The 26,554-nt window shown below is 61.6% G+C and overlaps 3 protein-coding genes across 16 annotated transcripts in view; 2 read left to right on the plus strand and 1 right to left on the minus strand.

Annotated features, from left to right (window-relative positions):
* DGKZ (diacylglycerol kinase zeta) overlaps window positions 1-14,968 on the plus strand; it is a 42,672-nt gene extending 27,704 nt beyond the window's left edge. For 4 of the 12 annotated variants that reach the window (XM_019812339.3, XM_006937233.5, XM_023239809.2 and 1 more), the window contains exons 2-31: window positions 2,583-2,691; window positions 3,148-3,243; window positions 3,533-3,610; window positions 4,675-4,731; window positions 5,098-5,166; window positions 6,389-6,460; window positions 6,566-6,682; window positions 6,783-6,854; window positions 7,124-7,219; window positions 7,482-7,564; window positions 7,666-7,726; window positions 7,829-7,942; window positions 8,044-8,184; window positions 8,778-8,856; window positions 9,052-9,107; window positions 9,266-9,328; window positions 9,432-9,505; window positions 9,594-9,705; window positions 10,070-10,269; window positions 10,473-10,573; window positions 10,676-10,755; window positions 10,845-10,917; window positions 11,061-11,101; window positions 11,609-11,748; window positions 12,533-12,564; window positions 12,779-12,822; window positions 13,285-13,405; window positions 13,502-13,535; window positions 13,761-13,860; window positions 14,166-14,968. In XM_019812339.3, the coding sequence (XP_019667898.3) occupies window positions 2,583-2,691; window positions 3,148-3,243; window positions 3,533-3,610; window positions 4,675-4,731; window positions 5,098-5,166; window positions 6,389-6,460; window positions 6,566-6,682; window positions 6,783-6,854; window positions 7,124-7,219; window positions 7,482-7,564; window positions 7,666-7,726; window positions 7,829-7,942; window positions 8,044-8,184; window positions 8,778-8,856; window positions 9,052-9,107; window positions 9,266-9,328; window positions 9,432-9,505; window positions 9,594-9,705; window positions 10,070-10,269; window positions 10,473-10,573; window positions 10,676-10,755; window positions 10,845-10,917; window positions 11,061-11,101; window positions 11,609-11,748; window positions 12,533-12,564; window positions 12,779-12,822; window positions 13,285-13,405; window positions 13,502-13,535; window positions 13,761-13,860; window positions 14,166-14,282 (2,632 nt within the window). In that variant the 3' untranslated portion in view covers window positions 14,283-14,968. Of the gene's footprint in view, window positions 1-798; window positions 2,240-2,582; window positions 2,692-3,147; window positions 3,244-3,532; window positions 3,611-4,674; window positions 4,732-5,097; window positions 5,167-6,388; window positions 6,461-6,565; window positions 6,683-6,782; window positions 6,855-7,123; window positions 7,220-7,481; window positions 7,565-7,665; window positions 7,727-7,828; window positions 7,943-8,043; window positions 8,185-8,777; window positions 8,857-9,051; window positions 9,108-9,265; window positions 9,329-9,431; window positions 9,506-9,593; window positions 9,706-10,069; window positions 10,270-10,472; window positions 10,574-10,675; window positions 10,756-10,844; window positions 10,918-11,060; window positions 11,102-11,608; window positions 11,749-12,532; window positions 12,565-12,778; window positions 12,823-12,999; window positions 13,253-13,284; window positions 13,406-13,501; window positions 13,536-13,760; window positions 13,861-14,165 lie in introns of those variants that run through there. The other 8 variants (XM_019812341.3, XM_023239811.2, XM_006937234.5 and 5 more) reach the window with 6 other exon arrangements.
* A 1,159-nt stretch (window positions 14,969-16,127) lies between these two features.
* Window positions 16,128-18,281, plus strand: MDK (midkine). The gene is made up of 5 exons (XM_023239812.2): window positions 16,128-16,245; window positions 16,562-16,638; window positions 16,803-16,970; window positions 17,090-17,251; window positions 17,949-18,281. Exons 2-5 carry the CDS (start codon window positions 16,563-16,565, stop codon window positions 17,972-17,974), a joined length of 432 nt encoding a protein of 143 aa, XP_023095580.1. The 5' UTR covers window positions 16,128-16,245; window position 16,562; the 3' UTR covers window positions 17,975-18,281.
* CHRM4 (cholinergic receptor muscarinic 4) lies at window positions 18,241-26,216 on the minus strand. Of its 3 annotated transcripts, XM_019812344.3 has the most exons (3): window positions 25,831-25,963; window positions 21,476-21,534; window positions 18,241-20,900 (listed from the first exon to the last, which is right to left on the minus strand). In XM_019812344.3, exon 3 carries the CDS (start codon window positions 20,869-20,871, stop codon window positions 19,435-19,437), a length of 1,437 nt encoding a protein of 478 aa, XP_019667903.1. In that variant the 5' UTR covers window positions 20,872-20,900; window positions 21,476-21,534; window positions 25,831-25,963; the 3' UTR covers window positions 18,241-19,434. The 3 variants fall into 3 exon arrangements, with proteins under 3 accessions (XP_019667903.1, XP_003993259.1, XP_019667904.1); XM_003993210.5 differs by lacking the exon at window positions 21,476-21,534 and having other exon boundaries at window positions 25,831-26,216; XM_019812345.3 differs by lacking the exons at window positions 21,476-21,534; window positions 25,831-25,963 and adding an exon at window positions 21,329-21,466.
* Window positions 26,217-26,554: the final 338 nt, after the last annotated feature.

Genomic DNA, 26,554 nt, shown 5'->3' on the forward strand with positions numbered 1-26,554 from the left:
GGCATTCTGGAGGCATCCCCCATGCCCCAGCTTACCAGGCTTCCTGCCCTCTCCCCATTGTCAGGAAGAGCTGAGGATGTAGAAATGCCAGTAGCCGGTGAAGAAGGGGCAGCCAGGAGTAGGTGAGCTGGTGAGGGAAGCTGGGCACATGTTCAGAACAGGTCAAGGAAGGATGGTTGGAGTGAGGATGGGCCCCATGGGTTCTGCCTCCTGCAGGAGGGAGCTCTGGGGCCGAGAGTTGGAGCTTCTAGTATTGGCTCCTAGGTCAAGGTGCAGTTCACAGCCTCCCTTGAGAGCAGGGCTGGAAGGGTTTTCAGACAGCACCTGTCACCCAGTACTTTCCCACATTGGGAGGTCCATACTAGGCCTTTCCAGAAGGGTAACACGGAGCAGTCTAGTACGAATGAAGTTCTTTTAGCCCCCCAGAGACAGAGATGCACACCCAGAACCCACCCAGAAGGCTTTTCTCTTGGCTCAGGCCTCTCTTTGCTCCCCCTACAAAGTCCCCCTGGGTGAGGACTGGAGTGGCTTTCCCCCTGTGCAGCCCCCTTCTAGTTCTGAGGGCCTTGTTCCCCAGGGCCCTTATGATCCCTAAATCAGATCCTCTCCATTTCTAGTGTCACTCTGAGCCTGACCCCATGACTTGGGGCTGAGAGTCTGGGGGCCTTATCTGGACTGGGTTTCTTTCCTTTCCTTTCCTTTTTTTCTTTTTTTTTGTTAATGTTTGTTTATTTAGAGAGAGTGCAAGGGTGAGCGCGAATGGGGGAGGGGCGGAGAGAAAGGGAAAGAGAAAATCCTAAGTAGGCTCCTCACGGGCAGTACTGCGATGTGGGGCTCGATCCCGTGAACTATGAGATCACGACCTGAGCTGAAATCAAGAGTTGGATGCCCAACCAACTGAGCCACCCAGATGCCCCATGGGTTTCTTTTCAGAGCGCCTCATTTTATTACCATAGCTTAGTTTGTGCTGTGTCCTAGGAGGGGACACCGAAAGCTAAAACCTGCCCTGAGTTGGTAGCCAAACAAAGGCCCAGTGAGAGGAAAAGACGAGGCTTATCCTTTGTTCCTCAGTCCATAGAGGCTGACTGCAAACTGGAACCCAGGACTGCAGACTTCCAGCTCCCATTTTTTCTTTTCCATCAGCCTCAGGCGAGGGAGGCAGAGGCCAGGGCTTTGTGAATTATGGTGCCTGGACAGGGGAGCCACATGGGTAGCTGGAAGCCCCTTGTACCCACTACTGCGGGAACAGCATAGGGTATAACTGGGGAGAGCGCCAGTGCTTCCAACAGTGGTAAACGTGGGCTCCCTTGAGGATTCTGTGCTACCTTCAAACACCCTGTTTAAGGGGGTCAGAGGCCACGGATCCTCCCGCTTCCTCCCTGTGTCCCTTCTCTGCTCAGAGGGCTGAGGCTGTGACTGGGCTCCCAGGCACAGGATGGGCCGTGGCCTGACCGAGCTCCTGATGCTCCCGATCTCTGCCCAACAGCCATCCACCTGCCCCTGCCATGGAGACCTTCTTTAGGAGACACTTCCAGAGGAAGGCGCCAGGCCCTGGGGAGGGGCAGCGGCGGCCCAGCGGCGTGGGGCTGCCCACAGGCAAGGTCCGACGCCGCTCCCCTGCCGGGCAGGCCTCCTCCTCGCTGCTCCAGCGGCGCCGCTCCAGCGCGCAGCTCCGCGGCTGCCTCCTGGGCTGTGGGGTGGGGACCCGGGGCACCAGCCGCCGGCGCTCCAGCACCGTGCCCCCTGCCTGCAACCCCCGCTTCCTCGTGGATGAGGTGCCCACCCCACAGCCTGCTGCTGTTGGGGCGCAGCTTCTGGGCACGCCCCTGCTGTTGGCTGGGCTTATGGGCACGAATGAGGAGGAGGAGGCAGCTCGGGAGGAAGACGTGACAGCTGCACCGTTGAGTGCCACCCAGCCAGGCACCAGGAGACCAGGCCCATCCTCACACCGGGGCACCCTGCTGCCTGTGCCTCGCTACCTGCGCCGTCGCCGTGCCTCCTCCCACCTGCTCCCCGCCGACGCGGTGTACGACCGTGCCCTCTGGGGCCTGCACGGTTACTACCGGCGCCTCAGCCAGCAGTGGCCCCCAGGCCAACACCCTGGCTCTGGGGGTCGAAGAGCCTCAGGCACCACAGCTGGCCCTGTGATGCCTGCTCGTGTGCGCCCGCTGTCCCGCAGGCGTCAGGTAGCCCTACGGCGCAAGTCAGCGGGACCCCAGACCTGGAGTGCCCTGCTTGCGTAGGTATAGCTGCGGCCGGCAGGGCGAGTGTGTGGCCCCCAAGGGGACTGGCCTGGAGGAAGGACCTTGAGGACTGTGCCTGGCCTGAGGGCACCTTGCTTGGGAATGGCTCTGGATAGTGCCTGGAAGCCAGCGCGCTCCCCAAGGGCTGTGAGGAAGGCTGAGTCTCCTGCAGGGAACCTCTCAGAGTCTTAGGTTGTCCTGGGGCATCTACCCTCCTCATTGCGGTCCCTGTCCTGGCCAAGGGTTAAAGTCACAGTGAGGGCAGAGATCCCAGGTAAGGGGAGAAGGAAGCAGAGTCACCAGATGCTCAGCTGGCCTCAGCGATCTCCTTTCCTGTAGGAAAGCCATCACCAAGTCGGGCCTCCAGCACCTGGCACCCCCTCCTCCCGCTCCCGGGGCCCTGTGCAGCGAGCCAGAGCGGCAGATCCGGAGCACTGTGGACTGGAGCGTGAGTGGTGGGGTGCTAGGAGGGAGGGACAGGTGGATGGGCTTGGAGCCACAGCAGCAGTTAGAGATGGAAGGAGGTGCTGGGGGCAGCTGCGAGAGGAGCCCATGGGCCTTTGGGTCAGGGCAGACCTCCTAGGGTACCCACATTTGAGCCAAGCCCTCAAGAGTAGGGACAGTGGGAGGGGCACCTAGCTGGTTCAGTTGGAGGAACTTGTGACTCTTGATCTTGGAGTTGTAAGTTCAAGCCCCACGCTGGGTGTAAAGATTACTTAAAAAAATTTTTTTTTTTTTTATCTTAAAAGAGTAGGGACATTGGGGAAACAAGATGGAGCAAAGTAGATTGTGGTGGCTGGAGCAGATTTGTCTTGGGAGAGAGGAGGGTTGGTGGGGCAGGACAGGGACTGACTGGTGGGCTGGGTAGCAGGTTCGCGCTGAGCACGCTTGTCTCGCGGTCTAGGAGTCCGCGACCTATGGGGAGCACATCTGGTTCGAGACCAACGTGTCAGGGGACTTCTGCTATGTTGGGGAGCAGTACTGTGTAGCGAAGATGCTGGTGAGTGAGCTCTCTGCGACATGCTGCCCCCTGCTGGTAGAGTGGGTCTAGAAGCCTGTAGACAGACCTCTGCTGGCCTTCTTGGGAAGGTGGGAACAGGACTGTCACCTGAGCGCCCGCTGTGGGCTGCCTGAGGATGGCAGGAGGAACGGGGGCTGTATTCTGGTGCCAGGATCGGGGGTTCCCAGTGAACAGAGAGGGAAGATGGAAGGATTTCTCTTCTGGCCCTGGGGCAACATTCCGGACGGAGTTACCTGGTGCTTCAGGGCCTCCTCTTCATTTTCTGCAGCAGAAATCAGTGTCCCGGAGAAAGTGTGCAGCCTGCAAGATCGTGGTGCACACCCCCTGCATTGAGCAACTGGAGAAGGTAAGTGTGAGTGCTCAGCCTTTCCTGCCCCTCTCCTTTGGGTGCTGAAGTCCCTCAGCAAACACACATGTGTATTTCTGCCCTGATACTCATGTTACAAGCGTTGCCTGCCAAGAGTGCCCCGGCCTGCGTGGTGGTGAAGAGCCAAAGACCCTAGAGCTGAAATGCCTGCATTTGAGTCCTGTCTCCCTCCACTCCTTTATTAGCTACCCTATCCCCACTGCCCAGAACAAGCCTGGCACAGAGTGGGGCTCACTATGGATGAATAATGAGCGATGGCCGAGACCCCATTTCATTAGCACCTAAATTAACATTTAGAAGGGGCCATGGTCTTGCCGAAGCTAGGCCACTCCTGTGTAGCCCTGAAGCTTGGCTCTGGGCCCATGCTTCTAAAGCAAGGTAGAGGGGACAGTGAGCAGGCAGATCTAGGCCAAGGGTGGGGGGCTCCCCAGGCAGTAGAAACCCCGATCAGCACATGGGAAAGCTTGTAGGACTAGGAGTGGCATCAGCAAGGCTAATGTGGGTCACTTGCCCCAGCCCCTGACTCATAGAGTGAGGTTTCCCTGCAACTTTGCTAAGGCTGAAGCAGGGACAGTTGGGAAAAGAGAGACAAACGTAGCCCCAGGTGTTACAGAGGCTAAGATGGGATCACACCAGTTTTCATAAGTGAGCTAATGGTCTCCAGGGACCAGCCAGCACAAGTCTGCAAGCACCGATCAGGGTGCCTGCACGTGCCTAGGTTGGGAGCATTCGAGGGTAAGGGGAAAATGTGGGAGGAGTAAACCATACTGCCTTTTAATGGTGGGGGAGTGGACACAAAACTCCAAGTCTCCCCCATCCCAGGATACTAACAGAGGAAGGAAAAAGTCCTTCTGGCTATGGTGGAGAGGAGGCAGGGATGCAGGAGGGCTTCTGAAAAGAGGTGTCTCACATTCTGAGGGCTCCCAGGATGATTTGGGGCTAGCTCTACCTTGTGAGTGACACTTCCCTGGAGGAGGTGGCTATATGCCTGACTCCGTGAAAGGAGGTTTTGACATTTGGGCGGTCATTGCAATGTTTCACAGATAAATTTCCGCTGTAAGCCGTCCTTCCGTGAATCAGGCTCCAGGAACATCCGTGAGGTAAGTGCCCAGGGTAGTTACAGGTAAGGAGGCCCCAAGTTTCCTGAGTGGACTTCTCCACAGTGTCTCCAGAGTGCCACCAGGGGACTCAGCAACTTTGAGGCTGCTCTGGGGCCCAGGGAGGTGCAGGGCTGAGGCTCTGAGAACGTCTCAATGGGGAAGGCCTGGCAGGCCCTGCTTGCAGAGTGGATGGGACACTGCCTGCCTCTTGTGCCTCCTCACTCTTCTCCCCTACCCCGAGCCTCAGTCCCCACCTTGAGGCCGTGTTGAGAAGTCTCCAGCCCCTCTCACCTCACACACACTGCTGCAGAGAGCTTCCTGCAGCCCCACCCCTCACTCCGGTGATACTCTCTCTTCCTCCACCAGCCAACATTTGTGCGCCACCACTGGGTACACAGGCGACGCCAGGATGGCAAGTGTCGGCACTGTGGGAAGGTGAGGCCCTGCCCAGGGAAGTTGGCCAGCCTGATGACCACCGGACCTGGGCCCTGTGGCCCCCGAGCCTCAGGCTGTGCATCCAGTGTGACCTGCCCATCACCGACTGTTTCTCCTGAGTGCAGAGTCCTAGGGCTCTGTTTCAACCTGGCTGAGGTGCCCATTCAGTTCCAAAACACCTAGGCTTCTGGACAGAGCAGGAGAGCAGGGAAGAAAGTTATCTTCTAGTGCAGGGTATCTGGACTGCTTGGAAATTACACGTGAGCCCTCTGAGAATTAGACTTACTCATTTAGTAACTCGGCAGATACTTGTTGAACGCCTGTTGGGTGCTGAGCCCCACTGGGTAGTGGGTAGTGGGTCCCTGCCCTCCTGGAGGAGGAGGGTGTGGCTTGAAGACAGACTCTGCAGGCAGTCTTCCTGAGCACAGTCCACAGTGTGGTGGTCACTTAGTCATTGTCTGCTTCCTGTGCGTCTCTGTCAGTAAGCATAGGCCATGGAAGGTCGAGGGGCCTTGTCCCTCTTTTCCTTTGCCCACTTTCAGTGCCAAGCACAGTGTCTGGCACCCAGCAGGCCCTCAGTAAGGTTTGTAGGGCGAACAAGGGTATGGCTGTGATAGGTACTGTGAAGAAGCGTGAAGCGCTGTAAGTGCCCAGGGGCCTTGGGGTCTGGGGTCAGGAAGGAGGGCATCTCAGCCTACAGGAGTTAGCTGTGGATCCTTTGAGCAGATCACATGTGTGCACCCAACGCCTTGCAGTTAACTTCAGAGAGTCCTAAGCCTCCCTGCTCCAGGGGCTTATTTTACAGGGTTGGGTTTTTTTTTGTCGTTTTGTTCTGTTTTTTATTTTATTTTATTTATTTTTATTTATTTTTATTTATTTTTATGTTTTATTTATTTTTGAGAGAGAGAGAGAGAAAGCAAGCACGGGAGGGACAGAGAGAGAGAGGGAGACACAGAATCTGAAGACAGGCTCCAGGCTCTGAGCTAGCTGTCAGCACAGAGCCCGATGCGGGGCTTGAACCCACGAACCGCGAGATCGTGACCTGAGCCGAAGTCGGACGCTTAACCGACTGAGCCACCCAGGCAGCCCATTGTTTTTTTTTTTTTAATTTTAAAAAATGTGCTCAATTTCCCTGGGTGGAGAGAGGTTGGCAACAGAAGAGGAGTTGGGCCTGCTGCTCTGGACCTGGTCCCTGGTGCCCCAACCACCCCCTTCCCCCTAGGGCTTCCAGCAGAAGTTCACCTTCCACAGCAAGGAGATCGTGGCCATCAGTTGCTCCTGGTGCAAGCAAGCAGTGAGTGCTCGCCCTGCCCCGCCGTAGGCCGTCCCCTGGGCTGCACTGGGTGGGGGTCCCCAGGCCTCAGCTCAGCCCGGCTCAGCTGTGCCCCCTCCTCTCTAGTACCACAGCAAGGTGTCCTGCTTCATGCTGCAGCAGATCGAGGAGCCGTGCTCCCTGGGGGTCCACGCTGCCGTGGTCATCCCACCCACCTGGATCCTTCGTGCTCGAAGGCCCCAGGTGAGTCTTGCCTGCACCCTTGACACCACTCCCACGTTTGGGCTCTGCTGACTACCCCAGCCCTCCCACCTTGTCACCAATGCCCCTGCTTCCCTCGCAGAATACCCTCAAGGCAAGCAAGAAGAAAAAGAGAGCATCCTTTAAGAGGAAATCTAGCAAGAAAGGGCCAGAGGTTAGTCCTGGGGCTGGGTGGGCCACTGGAGGGGAACAGGAAAGAGGGGCCTGTTTCTTGGAATACTGAGGCCCCTGGGCTGATGCAGCCTTTGGTGGGTCAGTTTGGGCTCTGGGCCCCAGAGGAGGGTGTGAGGCCAGATCCGAGTTGCCTCCGTACGGCCAGGCCCACTTAAGGTCTGACCTGGAGGTAGTATGAGGGCGCACTGCCGAAAATGGGGGTAAGGTCTTCAAGACAGGAAAGAGCCTTATTGTCTCTCTGTCTCCAAGGAGGGCCGCTGGAGACCCTTCATCATCAGGCCCACCCCGTCCCCCCTCATGAAGCCCCTGCTGGTGTTTGTGAACCCCAAGAGTGGGGGCAACCAGGTACGCACAGCCTCCCCTCTCCACCGGGAGCCTTGGGGGAGGAACAGGTTCCAGCTCTGCACCCCTCCCCTCCCCAGCAACTGCTCCCAGGTTCCATGGCAGGCTCCTGCCCCATCCCTCTTTCCCAGAGATACCGAGGAGACCTGATTCTGTCTCCACCCCTTGCCCCTCGCTGGGCCTGCTTCCCACAGCCACAGCCTTCTCATGTGCTTTTCCCCACTTCAGCCCACCAGCCCTGACTGACTCCCCCGGTCCCCCGCAGGGCGCTAAGATCATCCAGTCCTTCCTGTGGTATCTCAATCCCCGACAAGTCTTTGACCTGAGCCAGGGAGGGCCCAAGGAGGCGTAAGTACTTGCCAAGGCTCCGTGGGGACAGTGGCAGGGGGCTTGCCTGGCACTCAGGGTAGGGTGCACGTACCCTGACACTTCCGGTCCTCCGACCCCAGGCTGGAGATGTACCGCAAAGTGCACAACCTGCGGATCCTGGCGTGCGGAGGCGACGGCACGGTGAGTTCTCCCGCTGCTCGCTTCTCGAGTCTCCCGCCTCTCGGGGGCCTGAGCCTGGGCCCCGCTGGTCTGACCTGGCCTCTTGTGCTCTGCCCCCTCCAGGTCGGCTGGATCCTCTCCACCCTGGACCAGCTGCGCTTAAAACCACCGCCGCCCGTTGCCATTCTGCCCCTGGGCACTGGCAACGACTTGGCCCGTACCCTCAACTGGGGAGGGGTAAGAGCCCACGGCAGGGTAGGAGAGCTGGGGGTGGGCCGTGCGACCCTGCACGCCTCTCCCCAGGAGAGGCTCAGTTCCTGAGCCCTTTGTCCCACCAGGGCTACACGGATGAGCCCGTGTCCAAGATCCTCTCCCACGTGGAGGAGGGGAATGTAGTGCAGCTAGACCGCTGGGACCTCCGTGCTGAGCCCAACCCCGACGCGGGGCCCGAGGAGCGTGACGAGGGCGCCACTGACCGGGTAGGGCGGCCAGGGCCAGGGGCAGCCGCTACAGTGGGGGCGGGGGGCAGTCTCGGGAGACCCGGGCTGGCCTCCTCTTTCTCACTTGCCAGTTCAGGGACTTTGGGCAAATCTCTTCGTTTCTCCAGACTTTCAGCTTCTTCCGTACAATGGTAATAATGGCACTCCACAAGCTAGTTGTTATTCAGCCACTTGGCAAATAGTTACTGAATATCTGCCACATGCCAGGCACCATTTTAAGCGGCAACAAAGCAAAGTCCCTGTTCTCACAGAGCTCCTAGAGAATATGGCACTTTGGGGAAGAAGTATCATGGGGGACAGAAAGCCAGGGAAGAGAGTGTCAGCAGAGCTGGGGCTGTTTTGTGTATGGGGCACTTGGAGGAGCCTCACCGGAGCCGGAAGCTGAGAGGGCAGAGCCTCAGGCGGGGAACTGGCTGGAGGAAGAACTTTGTGGTAGATCCTCTTAACTGGGGGAAAGGCTTCCAAAAATGCATGGGCTTAGCGAGCCTGGTGGCCCCTGGCCTGGGCCAGGCCAGAGCAGGGAGGGGTCTGTTAGGCCCAGCCCTCATGCTGGGCCCGTGACCTTTTTCCAGCTGCCCCTGGATGTCTTCAACAACTACTTCAGCCTGGGCTTCGATGCCCACGTCACCCTGGAGTTTCACGAGTCTCGAGGTTGGCAACCTCTTGCTGAGGAGGCATTGGGAGGCTGGGGAGGAAGAGACACAGGAGGGTCCCTGAGAGGGTCAGAACTTGCCCCCAGCAGTAAAAGAAGGGCACTTGTTCCCAGCCCTTCCTCCTCACCCCAGCTTGGGAAGCCCCAGCAGGTTCAGAATGACTGACTGTCCCCTGTTTCTTATCGCCACCCAGAGGCCAACCCAGAGAAATTCAACAGCCGCTTTCGAAATAAGATGTTCTACGCCGGGGTGAGTCTGGGGTCTGCCAGCAATAGCCCCCACCATGCCCACTATTCTACCACCTAAGCCCCCTGCCCACCTGTGTCTGCTAGGCCACAGGACCCCTTCTGGGCAGTGGTAAGGGAAAGTCTCTGTTACCAGATGGTGATGCCCTCTGTCTCCCACAGACAGCCTTCTCCGACTTCCTGATGGGCAGCTCTAAGGACTTGGCCAAGCACATCCGAGTGGTGGTAAATGGACCGAGCTGGCAGGCAGAGTGGGTGGGCCCAGCAGAGAGGGAGGCTGCCTTGGCACGGCTGTATAGCTTACACCCTCCCCTGTTCCTGCCTCCAGTGTGATGGAACCGACCTGACCCCCAAGATCCAGGACCTGAAGCCCCAGTGCATTGTTTTCCTGAATATTCCCAGGTGAGGAGGGGAGGGCTCTGTGTGGGCCCAGCTGTCTCCATCCTGCAGGACTGTCCTCTGAAGGCCCTTGTGTTGCCTTCCCCTCCAGGTACTGCGCAGGCACCATGCCCTGGGGCCACCCTGGGGAGCACCACGACTTTGAGCCCCAGCGGCATGATGATGGCTACCTCGAAGTCATTGGCTTTACCATGACGTCTCTGGTGAGTGGGCCAGCAAGGGACCTGCCTGGAGCCCCGACTCTGCTTTGCCCCTGGCTCTGTCCCCACAGTGACCAAGAATACTGTTCCAAGGTGGAAGGGGGGTGTTTACCAAACTTCCTTTCACTGGCCGAGATGGGAGAATTCATGCTCATCTCCCTGGCTGGGGTCTCCCCTTCCCTCCCTCCCTTCCCCCAGCAAGGTCTCGCTCTTCCCTCAGCTCTCTGACTGGGGTATTGTCCTCCCTCTCTGCTCTCTGGGGGTCACTGTCATTGTGTTCCCTGGCCAGAGCATCCCTGGGGGGAACAGAGCTGGGGGCCCCACTGCCCCTGCCCTGGCGCCTGACCTGAGCCTTTTGTGCCCACAGGCAGCGCTGCAGGTGGGCGGGCATGGTGAGCGGCTGACACAGTGCCGCGAGGTGGTGCTCACCACGTCTAAGGCCATCCCGGTGCAGGTGGATGGCGAGCCCTGCAAACTCGCGGCCTCTCGTATTCGCATCGCCCTGCGCAACCAGGCCACCATGGTGCAGAAGGCCAAGCGGCGGAGTGCCGCCCCCCTGCATAGCGAGTACGTCCCCCTCCCGGCCACCTGCCCTGGACCCAAGGCCAGACTCTGCCCCTCTATTGAGCCTTGGTTTCCCCCAGCCGGAAAGGGGGCCTCCAGTCCCTCTGCCCCAGGGAAGCTGGGCAGGGCCCCTCAGTCTGCCCCTCAGTGGCTGGCTGAGGATCCTTGCCATGTGCCCTCTTCCCACCTTCCGCCCCGTGCCTCAGCCAGCAGCCCGTGCCTGAGCAGCTGCGGATCCAGGTGAGCAGAGTCAGCATGCATGACTACGAGGCCCTGCATTACGATAAGGAGCAGCTCAAGGAGGCCTGTGAGTGACAGTTGGGGGCAAGGAGCTGCCGAGGCTGGGGGGGGGGGGGGCGGGGGGGCAGGAGGATACGGCCAGCTGCTGACGGCCTGCTCTGTCCCCCAGCCGTGCCACTGGGCACCGTGGTGGTCCCAGGAGACAGCGACCTAGAGCTCTGCCGGGCGCACATTGAGAGGCTCCAGCAGGTGAGGGAGGGGGTCAGGAGCCCGTCCCGCTTGTGCCCAGCTGCTGCAGTTTCCTCTCTCTCCCAACTCCCGGCCTCCGCTTCTCTCAGCAGGAGCACGAAGGTGCTGGAGCCAAGTCCCCCACCTGCCAGAAACTGTCCCCCAAGTGGTGCTTCCTGGACGGTGAGTGGCCCTGAAGGACCAGCTCCTGGCAGTCCCGGGCTGTGTCCTGCCCCCTCCCTCAGGGCTCCTGGTGGGGCAGCAGAAAATCTGGGCCTGGACAAGGGGCTCCTGTCCCCTCAGCCGGCTCTCTGCCTTCCCCACAGCCACCACTGCCAGCCGCTTCTACAGGATCGACCGGGCCCAGGTGAGCACTCGCGGCCCTCCATCCATCGCTGGCTCCGAGCCACCCGAGGGCCCTCTCTTGGTGGCCCACACTTCCACAGATGGGCTCCCCCGCCCTCAGTCCTCATACTGTGTCGCGCCCGCACACCTGCTCGGGCCGCAGATAGGGCATGGCCCTGCCCTCCAGACTGGCACGCACGCAGCCCAACAGTGAAGGGAGCTGGCATTCCCAGAAAAGTCTTGCTGGGTGGGTGCGAGGGCCTGGGAACACAGATGCCGCCCAGCGAGACACAGATGCTAAGGCACTTCTGCCCAGAGGCTGGGCGACCTGGGTAAAGGCTCAGCAGTGGGAAGGGGCTGGGAAGGCCAGGGGAAGAGAGACTGGCAGGGCCCCTCACCCGGCTTGCGCCTGCTCGAGTTCATGCTCCTAGCAGAGGCTTCTCCAGGTCCGTTGGCCTTGCCCCTGCACCCCCACCATCGGCGGCCCTGGAAGATCCTGACCCTTGGTCCCTGACCTCCCCACCCACAGGAACACCTCAACTATGTGACTGAGATCGCACAGGATGAGATTTATATTCTGGACCCTGAGCTGCTGGGGGCATCGGCCCGGCCTGACCTCCCAACCCCCACTTCCCCTCTTCCCACCTCCCCCTGCTCACCCACACTCCGGTGAGTCCTGCGGCTCCTCCAGCCCCCTGCCTCTAAACCCCACCCACAAGCCAGAAGCTCCTGAAGTCCCGCCTTCAACACCAGACACATGTCCGGTGTCAAGCTAGCTGCCGGGTCCCCACAGGCTGAGTCATTGGCAGAGAACCGAACCTGGCCACACCCAGTTGACCGGTCCCTTGCCCCCAGGAAAGTGGCGTCACTGACCATCCTGCTGCGCTGGGTTCCCCGCCTCCCCCCCCCCCCAAATTCTCTATGAGTCCTGTTCCCCATCCCCCAACATCCGAGCACTCCAACCTCACCCCTCCACCCACCCACCCTCCATCCCCGCTGCCCAGCACCATGCCCTTCCCAGGTTGTCCGGGCCTCAAGTTTGCCTTCCTCTGCACTTGTCCTTCCTGCCTCAGACACTTCCCCCGTTCCTCGTGGAGCTGCCCCCTCCACTCAGACCGCAGCTTGGGAGTTTCCTCCTCAGAGGAGTCTTCCCAGGAACCCCAGCTGAAGTTGCTGTGCCATCACACCGCGCTGTCTCTGTTCCTCAGCGCTTCCCACTCTCAGAACGCCTTATATATTTGTTGACTTGTTCGTCTCCCTGACTGGAATGTAAGCTCCGTGCGAGCGAGCTCTCGGTCTTGCTCACGGCTGTATCACCAGCACCCAGAACAGCACCTGCCATGTAGGCAACAATAAACTGTTGAAGGAACGCAGGGAGCACCTCGGGGCGGGGAGGGGGACCAGCTGGGCCTGTGCCGTCGCCGGCTCACATCTCACCCCGCTCTGCTTGCAGGTCACTGCCAGGGGATGTGGCACCCCCCAAAGGTGAGGGCTCTCCCTTCTCCCCGGCCCCAGGTGGGGTGGAGCCCACACACATCCTCCCACAACCGGCAAGGTCCGCACGGTCACACGGACCACAGCCGAGCCCTCAGCACACGTGCCCCGGCAGGCCCGCCCTCCCCACAGCACGTTCGTGCACCGACACGACACGAGCCAGGGCCTCCGGCCCCAGAGTGTAACAGGCAGGTGTTCTGTGCAGGTGAAGAGCTGATTGAGGCCGCCAAGAGGAACAACTTCTGTAAGGTACTAGCGAGGGGCTCTGGCTTCTCCCCTCTGTGCCATGTGGGGCGGGGCCTCGGGGTGGGGCCAAGGGTTGGCCTGTTTGGGAGCCAGCCACTGGCCCGCTGCAGAATCTCCATGGTGATTGTCCCATTCCACTTTGTCCCCGTCCCTGTCCCCGCTCCCGGTGTCCCTTCATAGGGGCTTCCTGGCGCAGCCTGCCTGTCCCCGGTGCTCAGAAAGGAGCAAGTCTTAGAGGAACCGGAGGCTCCAGGGCTTGGTCATCAGTGGTCCTGGGAGTTCATGGGTCCCTGGGGTGTGAGAAGCCCAGTGTCTCTCCCCTACGCTCCAGAAAGACCCCCAGAGGGACGATGTGTGAGCACAGTAGTGTCAGGCCTGCGGCCTGTATGAGATGGGGCGTTTCTGTGGCTGGCAGGGGGGTGGCCTTGAGGAGCCCCAGCCCTACTCTCTGCCTCCTGCCCTCAGCTCCAGGAGCTGCACCGAGCTGGGGGCGACCTCATGCACCGGGACGAGCAGAGCCGCACGCTCCTGCACCATGCGGTCAGCACGGGCAGCAAGGAAGTGGTCCGCTACCTGCTGGACCACGGTGAGCTGTGCCACTGGGGGCCCCGGGGCTGGGGGCCGCAGCGGGAGGAGGGGAGGGCGCCAGGCCTCTCTGACCTCCCCCTCCCCTCTTCTCCAGCGCCCCCAGAGATCCTTGATGCTGTGGAGGAGAAGTGAGTATCTGGGCATCGGGAGACCTTGGTTGCTCTGGAACCTGCCCTGTCTTCATCTAGCCCTTCCCACTCGGTTCATGGTCAGAGCCCATAAACCCTTCCAGGCCACCTCTGTCCTGCCCTTGCCCCACAGCTCTGAGCTTCGTGCTCTAATAGCCCTCTGGAGACAGACGAGAGGGCCCTGAGAACAGGATGGGGGTCCACAGCCAGCCCCTGTTTCCGCAGTGGGGAGACCTGTCTGCACCAGGCAGCGGCCTTGGGCCAGCGTACCATCTGCCACTACATCGTGGAGGCTGGGGCCTCTCTCATGAAGACAGACCAGCAGGTGAGCAGACCAGCAGGAAGTCCACACCAGCACAAACCAACCCTTTCCCAAACTCGGGCCCTTGTAAGTGGGGAGCCACAGGGGAGGGCCGCCGCTCGGGACCGAAGCTGTCCTTCAGCCAGCATAGTCCGGATCCTGAGAAACCTGGGCCAGCGGAGGGTGGGGGGTGGATGACTGCCTGGCCTTTGAGGCTTTTCCCTCCCCCACTGGCAGCCAGGAGGGAAGGTTCCCTGCCCTCTCCCAAGCCTGGGGGGGTGGGGGGGTCAACAGGTCCCTGAACTGATGGCGGCAACCCCCTCATCCAGGGCGACACCCCCCGGCAGCGGGCCGAGAAGGCTCAGGACACCGAGCTCGCCGCCTACCTAGAGAACCGGCAGCACTACCAGATGATCCAGCGGGAGGACCAAGAGACGGCTGTGTAGCTGTGAGGCTGACACCAGGGCAGCGAGGAGGGACAGGGCCAGCCTGAGGACGAGCCCCCTCATCGCCCACCTCATTGCCACATTCCAGTCGGACTACCACGGGGGGACCCATGCCCCAGGGAAGGAGCCCCGTGCTGCCCCCTGAGGAGCCACCCGCCCCGGACGAGGGTTGGACTCTGAGGAGCTGGGGGATCTCCCCTGTCCCCCTGAGGCCCCAGCCCGACCCAGGGCCTACGGGGGAACAGGAAACTGGACTGGGCTGGGCAGGCCTTTGGGGGACTGGGGCTGGACCACTTCAGGGCAGCCCTCGCCCTCACCGCAGCAGGTGCCCTCGTGGGGTTTAGGAGTAGAGGGGGAGGGCAGAGGGGCTTGAGGCCCTATCAGGGAGCCTTCAGGAAGAGGCTTCCTAAGCCACCTGCTCCTTTAGGGCCCCCACCCTGAGCCTCCTGGCAGCTTGGGCCCTCTCTCCTGCGCCGACTCCACCCTTCCCAGGGCTTCCTTCCAGAAACAGAGCCTGCTGCATTTGCCTGCCCGCTGCCCTGCTTGGCACCTACCCCTGGTGACCCTCCCTATGTACTCAGTCATTTCATCGCGCCCGACTGTGTGGCCTGGGGGTTGGAGTGGGGCTCTCGTGGTGACATGTTTACAGCTGGGTGTGACTCAGTAAAGTGGATTTTTTTCCTTTCTGCTCTTTTTTTTTTTTTTTGGCTGGGAAGGTCTTCCAGAAGCAGTGGGGTCTGGTGGAGGGGGACTGGACACCCTGGACCCAGACCCCTTTGGGGAGGGGGGCGTGCCAGGACCTGGCCGAGACCTGACCTCTGCCTGGCTGCCTAGCTCGGCGGGGCCGGGGGGAGGAGCTGATTTCCTCTCGCTTCCCGCTTCCCGCAGGGACGATAACAATGAAAGTGAAAGAGAGGTGGGGCGGGGGTGAGGCCTGTATTCTTTGGCCCCTTTGCCCTATGGCCTTGGGCAAGCTCCTTCCCCCAGGCCTCAGTTGCTTTTACTGTTTAGGGGATCGGGTGAGGTGATCCCCCAAGGTCGGAAGGGGTGGGCATTTGCAGCTGCCGCCGTGGCTGCATCTGGAACTTCTCAGACGGCTCTCGTCAGCTCCCTAGCCTTACCGAATCCAGCCTGCGGGCTCCTCCTCCAACAACTTCCCCCAGCTCCCGCCCCCGAAAACCTGCGCTCCTGGAAAGGCACGGCGTCCCCTGCGTCCGAGCGCCTTCTCGGGGGCTCAGTGTCCCCAGGCTCCCCCAACACTGAGCGGAGCATCTCCCTGCTCACTTGGTGAAGCGACCCTAGGTGGGGGCTTGCGCTCCTTCCCCAGCAGCTAAGGGGGCGCAAAGGGCCGGTCCTCGACGGGGTTAGTCATCGGGGAACTGAGCCGCACATAGGCTGGAACGCGGGCCCCTCGCCGAGCGCCGGAACCCGTCACAACCCCGGGGTTACCAGCTCCCTCCCAGTCTGCATCCTCCCAGTCTCCCCTCCCCGGGAGGAGAGGCAGACGTCCAGCGGGGAAAGAGGACGGCCCCGGGGAGGGGGCGGGGGCGGGAAGCTGGGGCTCGGGCAGGGGCCAGGGGTGCCGAGGCAGGGCAGAAACTTGGGGCCGGGAGACCCCGGGCTCAGAAGACGGGGGACCGGCAGAGCCCGTCGTCTGAGCGCGGACGGCCCGGGCGGGGCGAGCGGGGGGTGGTGCGGAGACCCGCGGCGGGAAGCCGGGGTAGAAGCGCCCGGGACGCGCGGGGCGGGAGCGGAGGCGGGGACGCCGGGGTCTGGGGGCGGCGCGGGTTTGAGGGGAGGGGGCGGGGCGGGTCCTTCCTCGGTGGGGGGGGGGGGGGGGCGGGGAGGGGGCGGGGGCCCATGTGACCGGCTCAGACCGGTTCTGGAGACAAAAGGGGCCGCGGCGGCCGGAGCGGGACGGGCCCGGAGCGGGAGGGAGCGCAGCACCGCGGGCAGCGAGCGAGTGAGCGCGCGGGGTCCCGGCGGGCGTGCGGCGGCGGCCTCGGCCCCTCGCCCGCTGGGCCCCAGCCGCCTTGGGGGCCGGAGGCAGGGTGGGGGTCTGAGCTGCGTCCTGGGCTCCAGGCCCTCCCCAGGGAGACGCCTCCGGCTGTGCGCCGCGGCTAGCGGCGAGGGGCCGGCCCCAGAATCCTGCCGCCGCCCCAGCCCGAAGGCCTGGACTGTGGGGACGGGGGTGGGAGGTGCGCGCGTGCGGCCCCACGTGGGGAAGGGGGCAGGCGGGGGGACTCTGACCCGACCTCTCCCCCCACCCCCACCCCCAGGATGCAGCACCGAGGCTTCCTCCTCCTCGCCCTCTTCACCCTGCTGGCGCTCACCACCGCGGTGGCCAAAAAGAAAGGTGATACGGGGTGTGGGGGATTGACGGAGGGCTGGAGACGGGCCAGTGAGGCTGGCGACCTCTGGCCTGGCCGCCGGGGTTCCGAGGCCAGGACCCCAGGAAACGGCCCCCGAGTGAGTCTCTCGTGCCGCGAGGTCCTGAGCTCCGTTCCCCGTGTGTCTTAGACAAAGTGAAGAAGGGCGGCCCGGGGAACGAGTGCGCGGAGTGGACCTGGGGGCCCTGCACCCCCAGCAGCAAGGACTGCGGCGTGGGTTTCCGCGAGGGTACCTGTGGGGCCCAGACCCAGCGCGTCCGGTGCAGGGTGCCCTGCAACTGGAAGAAGGAGTTTGGAGGTGAGGCGGGGCGCAGGCGGAGGGCAGGAAAAGGGGGGCACAGCCTCACTGAAACCTGGGCAGGTCTGTGGCCTCCAGCCACTGGGCCGCCCCGCTGATCCTGGGCACTCTCCCGCCAGCCGACTGCAAGTACAAGTTTGAGAGCTGGGGAGCGTGTGATGGGGGCACAGGCACGAAGGCCCGCCAAGGCACCCTGAAGAAGGCGCGGTACAATGCCCAGTGCCAGGAGACCATTCGCGTGACCAAGCCTTGCACCCCCAAGACCAAAGCCAAGGCCAAAGGTCAGGGAAGTGGGAGAGGGTTGCGGGGTCATGGGGGGGGAGGGGGCTGCACCACCTGTGAAAGGGAACGGTTAAGCCTGAAGTTTTGGACTTTGGAGAAGGACTTCTTGACATCTCTGCACTTGATTTCCCTGTCTGTAGAGATAGCTTAGGGGGCACATACCGAGGGGGGCCCGCGGAAGGTACTCAGGGGTTATTAAATCTTCTGGCCCAGGTGGAAGCACAAACCCGCTCTGTGGTGTTGGAGCATTTTGCTTAGGGTTCAGGGAAGTTGGCTGACCTGGAAGGACTTGCCTTTGTCATCTCTCCAGCCAGAGGGAGCATTGGGTCAGCTTGGGTCCTTTCCAGTATTGAAAGGACTTCACAGCCCACACTTGTGCTATCCCTTAGCTCCTTCCTGATTCACAGCAGCCTAGAGAGGCCATCAGGGCAGAGGTGAATCAGCCCACTTCTTAGGTGAGGAGGCCGAGACTGAGGGCGGCTGGGACCAAGAGCCTGAAGGTTTTCTGAACCCCAGTGAAAGTATAAGTTGGTGTGGGACAGGTCCAGCATCAATATGGCTGCACTGTCCCCCTGGCCACCAGGTCAGCTGATCCGGAGCCACTAGGGGGCAGAATTTTCTCCCTGATGTATGTGCAGGGGGTCTCTCCCGGTCACCGGGACTCCTCTAACGCATTATTTCTCACTTGTTTTACAGCCAAGAAAGGGAAGGGAAAGGACTAGCGGCCAGGTCTGGATGCCAAGGAGCCCGGGGCCCGTGCCCTCCCTCCCACGGGGCCAAGATCGAACCTACCAGTGCCTTTTGTCTACTCATTAGCTTTATCAATCATACCCTGCCTCTTCCCTTTCACTTCTCCACCCCCAAGTGTCCCAAATGGGGAGGAACAAGGGACTGTGGACCACTTGAGCCTCCTGCCCCAGAGGGATGTGATTCCCGGTACCCCCTTTTGTCCTTCCCCACAAAGATGCCATTACTAAGAAACAAACCGTTGTGTTTTTTCCCCCCAATAAAAGCTTTTCTTTTAATATATAAAAGCCCCTTCCCAGGGAGTTTGCTGTGGTAATTTGTTGGGGCAGGAACTGGTGAAGGAAAGGGAAAGGCTGTGGGAACTGTGGCTTTTAGGGGCCGGGGGGGGGGGGGGGCTTGGCGGTGAATGCTCCCCAGAGCTCATGGGAAAAGCAGAACGGTTATGAAAATTTCTCCCAGGGCCCCTACTGACTCCTGAAAGGGGACCCCCATCAAGTCACCTGAGCCTTTCAGTCTGGTCTTTCCAGGGGCCACACCAGGACTGGGAGGGAACCTGGAAGATTCCCTAGAACTGACACTCCCCATGTCAGCCACACTCAACCAAAGGCCTTTTGGTACGGCCCGGCCCTCGCTGTCACTGAAGCCTGTGACGGTCAAGTCCGCCCCCATTCTCGCCTGTGACCCAGGCCTCCCTCACTGCAGAAGCCTGCTGGGAGAACTCTTCAGAATCCGTTGGGCCTCTCTGCTCAGCATGGGACCTCAGGAAGCCAGACCTCAGTTCCTGAGTGTGCACCCCTGACCTCCCAGCTACCCCATCCTGAACGTGCAGGGCTGCGAGGGGCATGTGGCAAGGGGCCCTGAGAGCCCACCCACCCAGAGCCTGGCTGAACAGCTGCAGCAAGGGGAGAGCTCTGCCCCTGGAACGGGACCCGGGAGGAGGGGCTGAGCCTACATGCGGGGTGCAGCAGGGAGAAAGCACCAACGACGGCACAATGGGGGACCCTAGCCTTCCACTCCCTTCTGAAGCTTCCTTTCCAAAGCAGTGGCTCCTTTGCTCCTCCCGAGGGGGATTCTGGGCTTTTACTTCCCTCCAGATGTCATTATTTCAGCCATGCTGGTTGGTCACAGTGGGGCAGGTGCCCCAGGAGGCCAGTGCCTCCCAGCTCCCTGAGGCAGGGCAACAGAGGTGGGCCAGGCAGTCTTGGTTCAGACGCTTCTGGGGCTGACCCTCCTCAGCCTGAGCAGAGATCTGGTCTCTCTGAATCCTGCCAGAGATTCTTCCTGAGCCTCACGGGGTCTTGGGGACCTCAGTTCTCTTCAGCGAACGTGAACACGGAGAGATGCTTCCAAATCTCTCCCTGACAGCCACGGGAGAGACCACATGGCTCAGCACACACACGTGACCACCAGCACCTTCTGGGGCACCCTTGCCTGCCTACCTGGCAGTGCCGATGTTCCGATACTGGCACAGCAGCAGGTGCCTGAAGGTCTTTTTAAAGGTGGCATTGCAGAGGGCATAGCAGGCAGGGTTGATGGTGCTGTTGACGTAGCAGAGCCAGTAGCCGATGGACCACACCGTGTCGGGAATGCAGCTCTGGCAGAAGGTGTTCACCAGGACCATGACGTTGTAGGGCGTCCAGGTGAGAATGAAGGCCAGCAGGATGGCAAAGATGGTCCGTGTCACCTTGCGCTCCCGGGCCGCCATCTGCCGCTTCTTGCGCACCTGGTTGCGGGCAATGCTGGCGAACTTGCGGGCCACGTTGGCCGCCGGACGCATGCCAGCTGGTGTGGCGGGAACGATCTCGATGGCTGTCACGCATTCGTTGCCCGTCTGCTTTGTCACAATCTGGATCTTGGACCATTTGGAGGCCGGGTTGAGGGCCCGCGGCTGTAGGGGAGGGGCGGGCATGGCAGGCGCGGTGGCCTCTGTGGTGGACAGCTCTGTGGGTGGTCGTTCCTTGGTGTTCTGCGTGGCACTGCCGGAGCTGGACTCATTGGAAGTGTCCTTGTCGGCCATCGGGCGCGGCGGCGGTGGCAGAACCGGTGGGGGCGCCTCCTCTAGCTTGCCGTTGCGCACCTCCTCTTGAGCGGCTTCCCCCGGTGGGGGTTTCTTGATGCTCTGCTTCATCAGGGGGCTCTTGAGGAAGGCCAGAGTCTTGGCCTTCTTCTCCTTAGGGCCCTCGGGCCGGTGCTTGTGAACCCGGCTGCGACTGGCCAGGGAGATGTGAATGTAGAGCACCGTCATGATGACCACGGGCAGGTAGAAGGCAGCGATGGCTGTGCCGAAGGTCACTGCTGGGTTGGACAGGAACTGGATGAAGCACTGGTTGTCTGGCACGGTCCGCTTGCCCACCACAAACTGCCAGAACAAGATGGCAGGTGCCCAGAGCACGAAGGACAGGACCCAGGCAGCGGCGATCATGAGGCCCGCCATCTTGGTGGTGCGCCGGGCCGGGTAGGTGAGGGGCTTGGTGACGCAGAAGTACCGGTCAAAGCTGATAATGAGAAGGTTCATGACAGAGGCGTTGCTCACCACGTAGTCCAGGGCCAGCCATAAGTCACAGACCACGGCGCCCAGAGGCCAGTAGCCCTTGATGATGTACACGGTGTAGAGGTTCATGGAGAAAGCGCCTATGATGAGATCGGCACACGCGAGGCTGAAGAGGAAGTAGTTGTTGACCGTCTGCAGCTGCCTGTTGACCTTGATAGACAGCATCACCAGGATGTTGCCCACGACAGTCACCAGGCTCAACGAGCCTGTCACCGTGGCGATGAATATCATCTCCACCGTCTCGTAGCGGTTATGGGTCGATGTGACCAAGCGCACAGACTGGTTGCCCGAGCTGCCGTTGACTGGTGTGAAGTTCGCCATTTTGGTTAGCGGTAGTGGGCGGGCAGTGTCTGGAGAAGGAAGGAGAGAGAGAGAAAAGGATGAGCCGTAGAATTGGATTGCAGAGGTAACTCAAGGTGACAGAGGGACATCATCGCGCAGAACCTTAGAGAACTCTGACCCATCCCTTCGTCCATCTCTTACTGAGTGCCTACTCTGTGCAAGCACTGTTCTCGGTGCAGGAGTTACGGACGTGAATGAGACACACGCGGCCCCCACTCTCACGGAGCTTACAGCCTGATCAGGGCAGACACACAGACGCGTGAGCAACAACAAAAGTGCTAGAACGAACACAAGGCAGGGCAACAGTAGAGTGAGGGAGTCAGAGGACAGATAGGGACGCTGCCTTGCTGGGTGATCAGTGAAGGCCTCTCCAAGGAGGTGATATCCGGACAGTGGCGAGGAGACAGCCATGTGAAGAGCTGCAGAGGTGGCTTACTCAGGGGCAATGGCCAGAGCAAAGGTCCTGAGGCACGTGTGGGGCACAGACAGAAGGCCAGTGAGTGCAGGGCCCACAGAAGCAATGGGGAGGGCTTGAGTGGTCCCAGAGGTCAGCATGTGGCTCCGGCCGGAAGTGTTCGTTTACCTCCTCGTTCTGTAACCAAACGTCACCAGGGGACCTGTTCTCAATCCTTACAGAAGGTACTGAGGACAAAGGCAAGGATACATATTAGCAGCTAATACTTAACTAAGTGTCCAGCACTTTCTTTTTATAAATATTTATTTCTTCCTCACGACAAATCTGTGAGGTAGAATCCTTGATTTTTCACTACTTACAGATGGGGAAACTGAGGCACGGAGGTGTTAAATAACCTGACCAAGGTTCCACAAAGTCCTTGACGTGTTGCTGGCCCAGAGCTAAGGATTCTGGCAGAAGGAGGCCCAGAGAGCCAGAAGAGGCAGTAGTCCCACCTCAGGGAGGGCTTCTGGGATGACCAGAGGGGGCACGGAGAGGGAAGCCTCAAGGATGAGGAGGAGAGTGCCATGTAGCGAGGCTCGGGAGGTACATGCCATTGAGACATCCCCCCACCAGCCCTCCCTCCCAGCCCCAGTGCAGTGGGGGGGGGGGGGGGCCTCAGTGCAGGGGAGTTAGGGACTGTCCACAGCCAGCGGGAGTGGTGGGAGCTGAGGACCGTGAGGAATCAGAAACCTAGAAGCCTAGAGGGCCTGCCAGCCAAGCAAAGGCACACATGGCTTCCAAGGGGCCAGGGCCAGCCCTCACCCCGACCGAGAACCCAAAGGAAGCCCAAAGGGAACCCAGAGTGTCTCAGGGGGAAGAGGGGCAGTGCTGCAGGGGAGTCTGTCGCAGCCAGAGCCCCCCCCCCCCCCCCCGCCGCCGGGCCCACCAGCACACCAGTGCCCCCTCCCCCCAGCACATGGCCTGCGCCCCCTCCCACCCAGGTTCCTCTTCATCTCTCCCCCGCCTTCCTCTCCCATACACGTGAGAGGGGCCCACGCCCGGCGCGCCGTGCCAGGGCAGCCGTTCAGCCCAGCCTCCTTCACACCCGCCAACATGCACACCATTACACACACGCACACGGGCCCCCTCCCAGCCCCGCCAGCCCTGAGCACTGTCGTATACACAGCGTCCGCGTGTGAGAGAGAGAAAGAGAGAGAGAGAGAGAGAGAGAGAGAGGCGGGGTGTGTGGAGCAAGGAGCAGTCCCGCTGCAGCCCAGGCTCCAAGGCCAGCAGGGTGTAGCTGTGTGGCCTTAGACCAGCCACCTCACCTCCCTGCCCTTCTCTTGCTCATTCACTATATAGAGAGGACTGGGTCCTGGGACCCCGCCCAAGCAGCTGTGGGGATCAGCAACTAGACTTTCCATCTCCAGCATGAAAATGTGCCACAGGCTGAAGGCAGGTGTCAGGGTGACTCCCCCCCGCCCAAGCCTGGCCTCGACCCCCCTCATTCACCACTGCAGACACAGCCCCAGCCTCCTAGCCTGGCATTTCATGCTCACCTGTCCAAACCCTTGGTTCCCAGGAGGAAAGGCTCAAAGAGGGGTGTGGCCATCTCCAAGGTCACAAACGAGTCAAGGGCAAAGACTGAACACCACCCTCCCTGGGGTCTCTGACAGCTCCTTTCAGCTTGGAGAGATTCCGGGTGTCGCCCTCGGAGCTGGGGCCGCCGGCATGGAGAGGCTGCCCTCCCCAGGCACATGCAGGCAGGTGCAGGGTGGGCAACGGTCCGCCAGCTCCAAGGAGAGCCTTGCTTTCACCTCCCCAGGCCAGGACGCAGGCCAGCGAGATGGGAACAGGGTTGGAGGTGCCAAATATGAAAAACATAATAGCCTTGGTTTATTGTTAACTATGAGTCAGGAACCCCTCTGAGTTTTTTATATAGATTATCTGGTTTAATCCTTGCAGAAGCCTGATAAGGCAGGTACTAATAGTATCCCCATCTCACTGATGTAAGTATCTTTTTACAGATGAGGACAATGTTAATTAGCTGGCCCAAAGTCATCCAGTGTGTAAGTAGGGGCAGGGGCAGGATTAGAACCCAGGAGCCACCTTCTCAACCTCAACCCGCCTCAGGTTGATTTCCTGCCTCTACTCACCACTGTTCAAAACCAAAGAACTAAGGATCCCCTCCCACTCCTTGCCGGCCCCCCTACTTAGCTTTCCCAGAAGAAGAGAGACCTCTTTCTTGTCTCCTTCGGGGACATCTTGTCTCCAAGGAGGTGGCAGGTGGTTTAGTTCCGCTCTGGGTCCTCTTGGGGAAGCTGCCAGCGGCAGAAAAGGTGAGGCATGGTGTCTCCCGCCCCCCACACCACCGTCTTTCTGGGGGGTCTCCCGGAGGCATTCAGACAGCAATTCTCTCTGGGGGCGTTTCTCTGTGATCCAGGCCCGCCCGAGATGTGGGGAGGAAGGAGACGCTGCCCAGGGCTGTGCACACCACTAGATGGCAATGTCGAGCCCTGGGTACCAGCTCCGGACTCCGGGAGGGCGGCCGCTCTTCCCGCCGCCCCCAACTCCGACGCGACCGCGAGCACAGAGGAGGCTCCAGGGCAGGGCCTCCCAGGGGAAGGACGCGGTTCTCCCCACCCCTTCACCCCCTCCCCCGCCAAGGCCCGCCTGGGAGCTGCCCTCGACTCCACGCGGGTTCAGTGGTGGAAAAGTTAAGGGCGCCCGACTTACACTCGGCCCCGCCGAGGAACATGTGGGCGGGAAGGCGAGTGCGAGTTCTGTTTGTGTGTGATTACTGGGGAGCGCGAGTAGAAGCTAGTAGCTGCATGTGCGTGTGTGCGCGCTCGGCCACGCCTGGATACCAGTGTGCCCGTGTGCGCGTGAGCGGGTCCGTGCCATGTGGACACGTGCTTGTGCATGCGTGTGCGGTCCCGGAGTGCTGTGGCCTGGGGATGCACACGATTCGAGTGTGCCCTGTCCCTGTGAGTTTGTGTACAGGAGCAAAGGCAGGGTCCACAGTAGGTGACCTGACTCGGTCCAAAAGCCCCTGCCAGGAGACTCAGCTCGGACTTTGGCTGTCTCAGCGCAGAGAAGATCAAGTCAAGAGCCAGTGTCTGGATCGTGCTCCGCTCGTGGGTGGGGAAGGGTCGTGGCCAGGACAGCAAGGTTAGACTACAATCTGGGCTGCAACGGGTACCCTGACCTTGGGGCATCGCCTTAGCTGGCACCCAGTGGTGTCCCCGGTCCCAACGCTGCGGTGTGGGTGGCGTCCCAGCCTGTGACTGACTTCTGTCGAGGGGCCGCTGCTTGAGTCGCCCCACTAGCCTTACAGGACACCAGGCTCAGCTCAGCCTGCCCGCGGAGCATTATGCCCAAAGGGTGCCCAGTCCGCCCGCGAGAGTGTACCAGCAGCACCCCAAAACGCGGAGGCCCAGCCAGGGCTTGGGTCAGTTGAGTGTCATATTCTAACGCTCCCACACTTCTAACCTTGCACCCCGCCAGAGAGGCACCGTCTGGCCCCAGCATCTTGAGTGGGCACCTGATTTCTCAAGCCCTGGGCCTGGGAAGACCTGGAGGCTATTATTTGGGCTCATCTAGAGGCTCCTCCAGAGGCTCCTTCAGGTCTCCGTCCTGGTCGATGGGGCCCTGGCTCTCTGGTGCCCCGCCCTCCCCCCAAAGCCCTAGCACGCAGTTCTTGCAGCCTTTGGGCGTGGGCACCATGCTTTCCCGGGTTCTGGAGCACCCCCCCCCCCTTTTCCGGACGAGAACGGAGCGCGTGCTCTGGACGACGTGGGGAGGGGGTTGGGGTGTGGGTCCTTGGTTTTTAGGCATTCACTGTAGGGCTCTGGGAAGGCTGTGGCCCCTGAATCCGTCCTTGGGGCGGGAGAAGAGACTCAAGAGTTCACAGGAGGGAGAAGGAGCTCAGGAAATTTGGAATCGACATTGCGCTGACACTTCCGCCACTGGGCCTGGGGCTTGGCTCTGGCTCTCCCGGGCTCGGAGCCTGGGCAACCGCAGGGAGTAGTCCTGGAGTGGGGGAGGGGCACCGAGAGAGGGTAGGGGTGTTTCCGTCGGGGTTCAAGGTCGCGGATGGAGGACTTCGTGGACCGGAGTGGGCTGGCAGCTCCGGGGGTGGGGGGCGGGGAGACGGGCGGGAAAAAGGCTCCTTAGGGCTCCAGCGCCCGGCGCCCTCCAGAGCTGCCAGTGGGAGGGCTGGAGTGCGGGGTCCCGCCCCCGACGGCTGCTCCAGGTGCCTTGAGGGCTGTGGGCGGGCACCCCCTCCCCCGACCTCCTGAATGTCCATTCCTTCCCAGAGGCGCACCTGGAGAAGCTTCCGAGACTCTGGGTCTTTCTTCCAGCGGGGCCCCTCACCCACCGGCCCTGTGCAGCTCCCAGCACCGCTCTCGCCCCCAAAGGAGCCTGGGGACCCGTCCCAGTGGGACTCGCCTCCGGGGAGCCTCAGAGGGTCCGAGAGCCCCGCGTCCTTCTCTCGCAACCGTGTCCCCCCGCCCCCGCTCCGCCGCGGAGTCACTTACCAGACACCTCCGCCCCGGTCCCCTCGCACCTGACAGACGGCAGGACCAGCGGGCGGCCCGTGGGCCAGCGGGCGGGGCGCACGGCCGGGCCGGGGGCGGGGACGGGGTGCCAAGGGGCGGCCCCTGCTCCGCCCGCAGCTCCCGGCGCTGTGGCTTCGACTCGCGCTCACGCTCGCACTTTTCCCCGAGCCGCGTGATGTCACGGGGAAGCAGCCAATCCTGGTGGGGCCGCGCCGCCCGCCCCGGACCGGCCACCCAACTGCGACGCTCGGGGGGCACCACCCGGGGCGTCGGGGACCCCAGCTACGCGCGCCCCTCACTGGAACCGGCCGGCAGCTCCCAGCTCGGGCACGGTGGGGCACCGCCCACGGTCAACAGTACGGCTTAGCGGGGGGCGCTGCCCTCCCGGGAGGCAGAGATGGGGGGAGGGTGGGGTGTCCGCGTTGTCATGGGGACGCGGCGCCCCCTCGCGGGGTGGGGAGGGAGCTGGCAGCCCCGTCTGGCTGCGCTCTCCGCCTCCGCTCTGACCAAACACCCGGGCCCCGGAGGTGGTCTTGCGCCCAGCCCGGACCTCACTCCCTACGGGTCTCCGCTCACAGTGGGACCTCGGAGGCGCGAGTGTTTGACCCCAACGAGAGGTTACGGGTGGGTGGGGTCGGCTCAGCCGTCACGGTTCCGTCGGGGCGGAGAGCCGAGGGCCGGCAGTTTCCAGTCTCAGGGCCGC

This window comes from Felis catus, chromosome D1, assembly GCF_018350175.1.
Source record: "Felis catus isolate Fca126 chromosome D1, F.catus_Fca126_mat1.0, whole genome shotgun sequence".
NCBI classification, from domain to species: Eukaryota; Metazoa; Chordata; class Mammalia; order Carnivora; family Felidae; genus Felis; species Felis catus.

Excerpts from the sequence above, each read along its gene's own strand:
- MDK (XM_023239812.2), top strand. The coding sequence starts at position 16,563 with ATGCAGCACCGAGGCTTCCTCCTCCTCGCCCTCTTCACCCTGCTGGCG. Across the intron at positions 16,639-16,802 it reads CGCGGTGGCCAAAAAGAAAG|ACAAAGTGAAGAAGGGCGGC; the intron begins GTGATACGGGGT and ends CGTGTGTCTTAG. Across the intron at positions 16,971-17,089 it reads CTGGAAGAAGGAGTTTGGAG|CCGACTGCAAGTACAAGTTT; the intron begins GTGAGGCGGGGC and ends CTCTCCCGCCAG.
- CHRM4 (XM_003993210.5), bottom strand. The coding sequence starts at position 20,871 with ATGGCGAACTTCACACCAGTCAACGGCAGCTCGGGCAACCAGTCTGTG.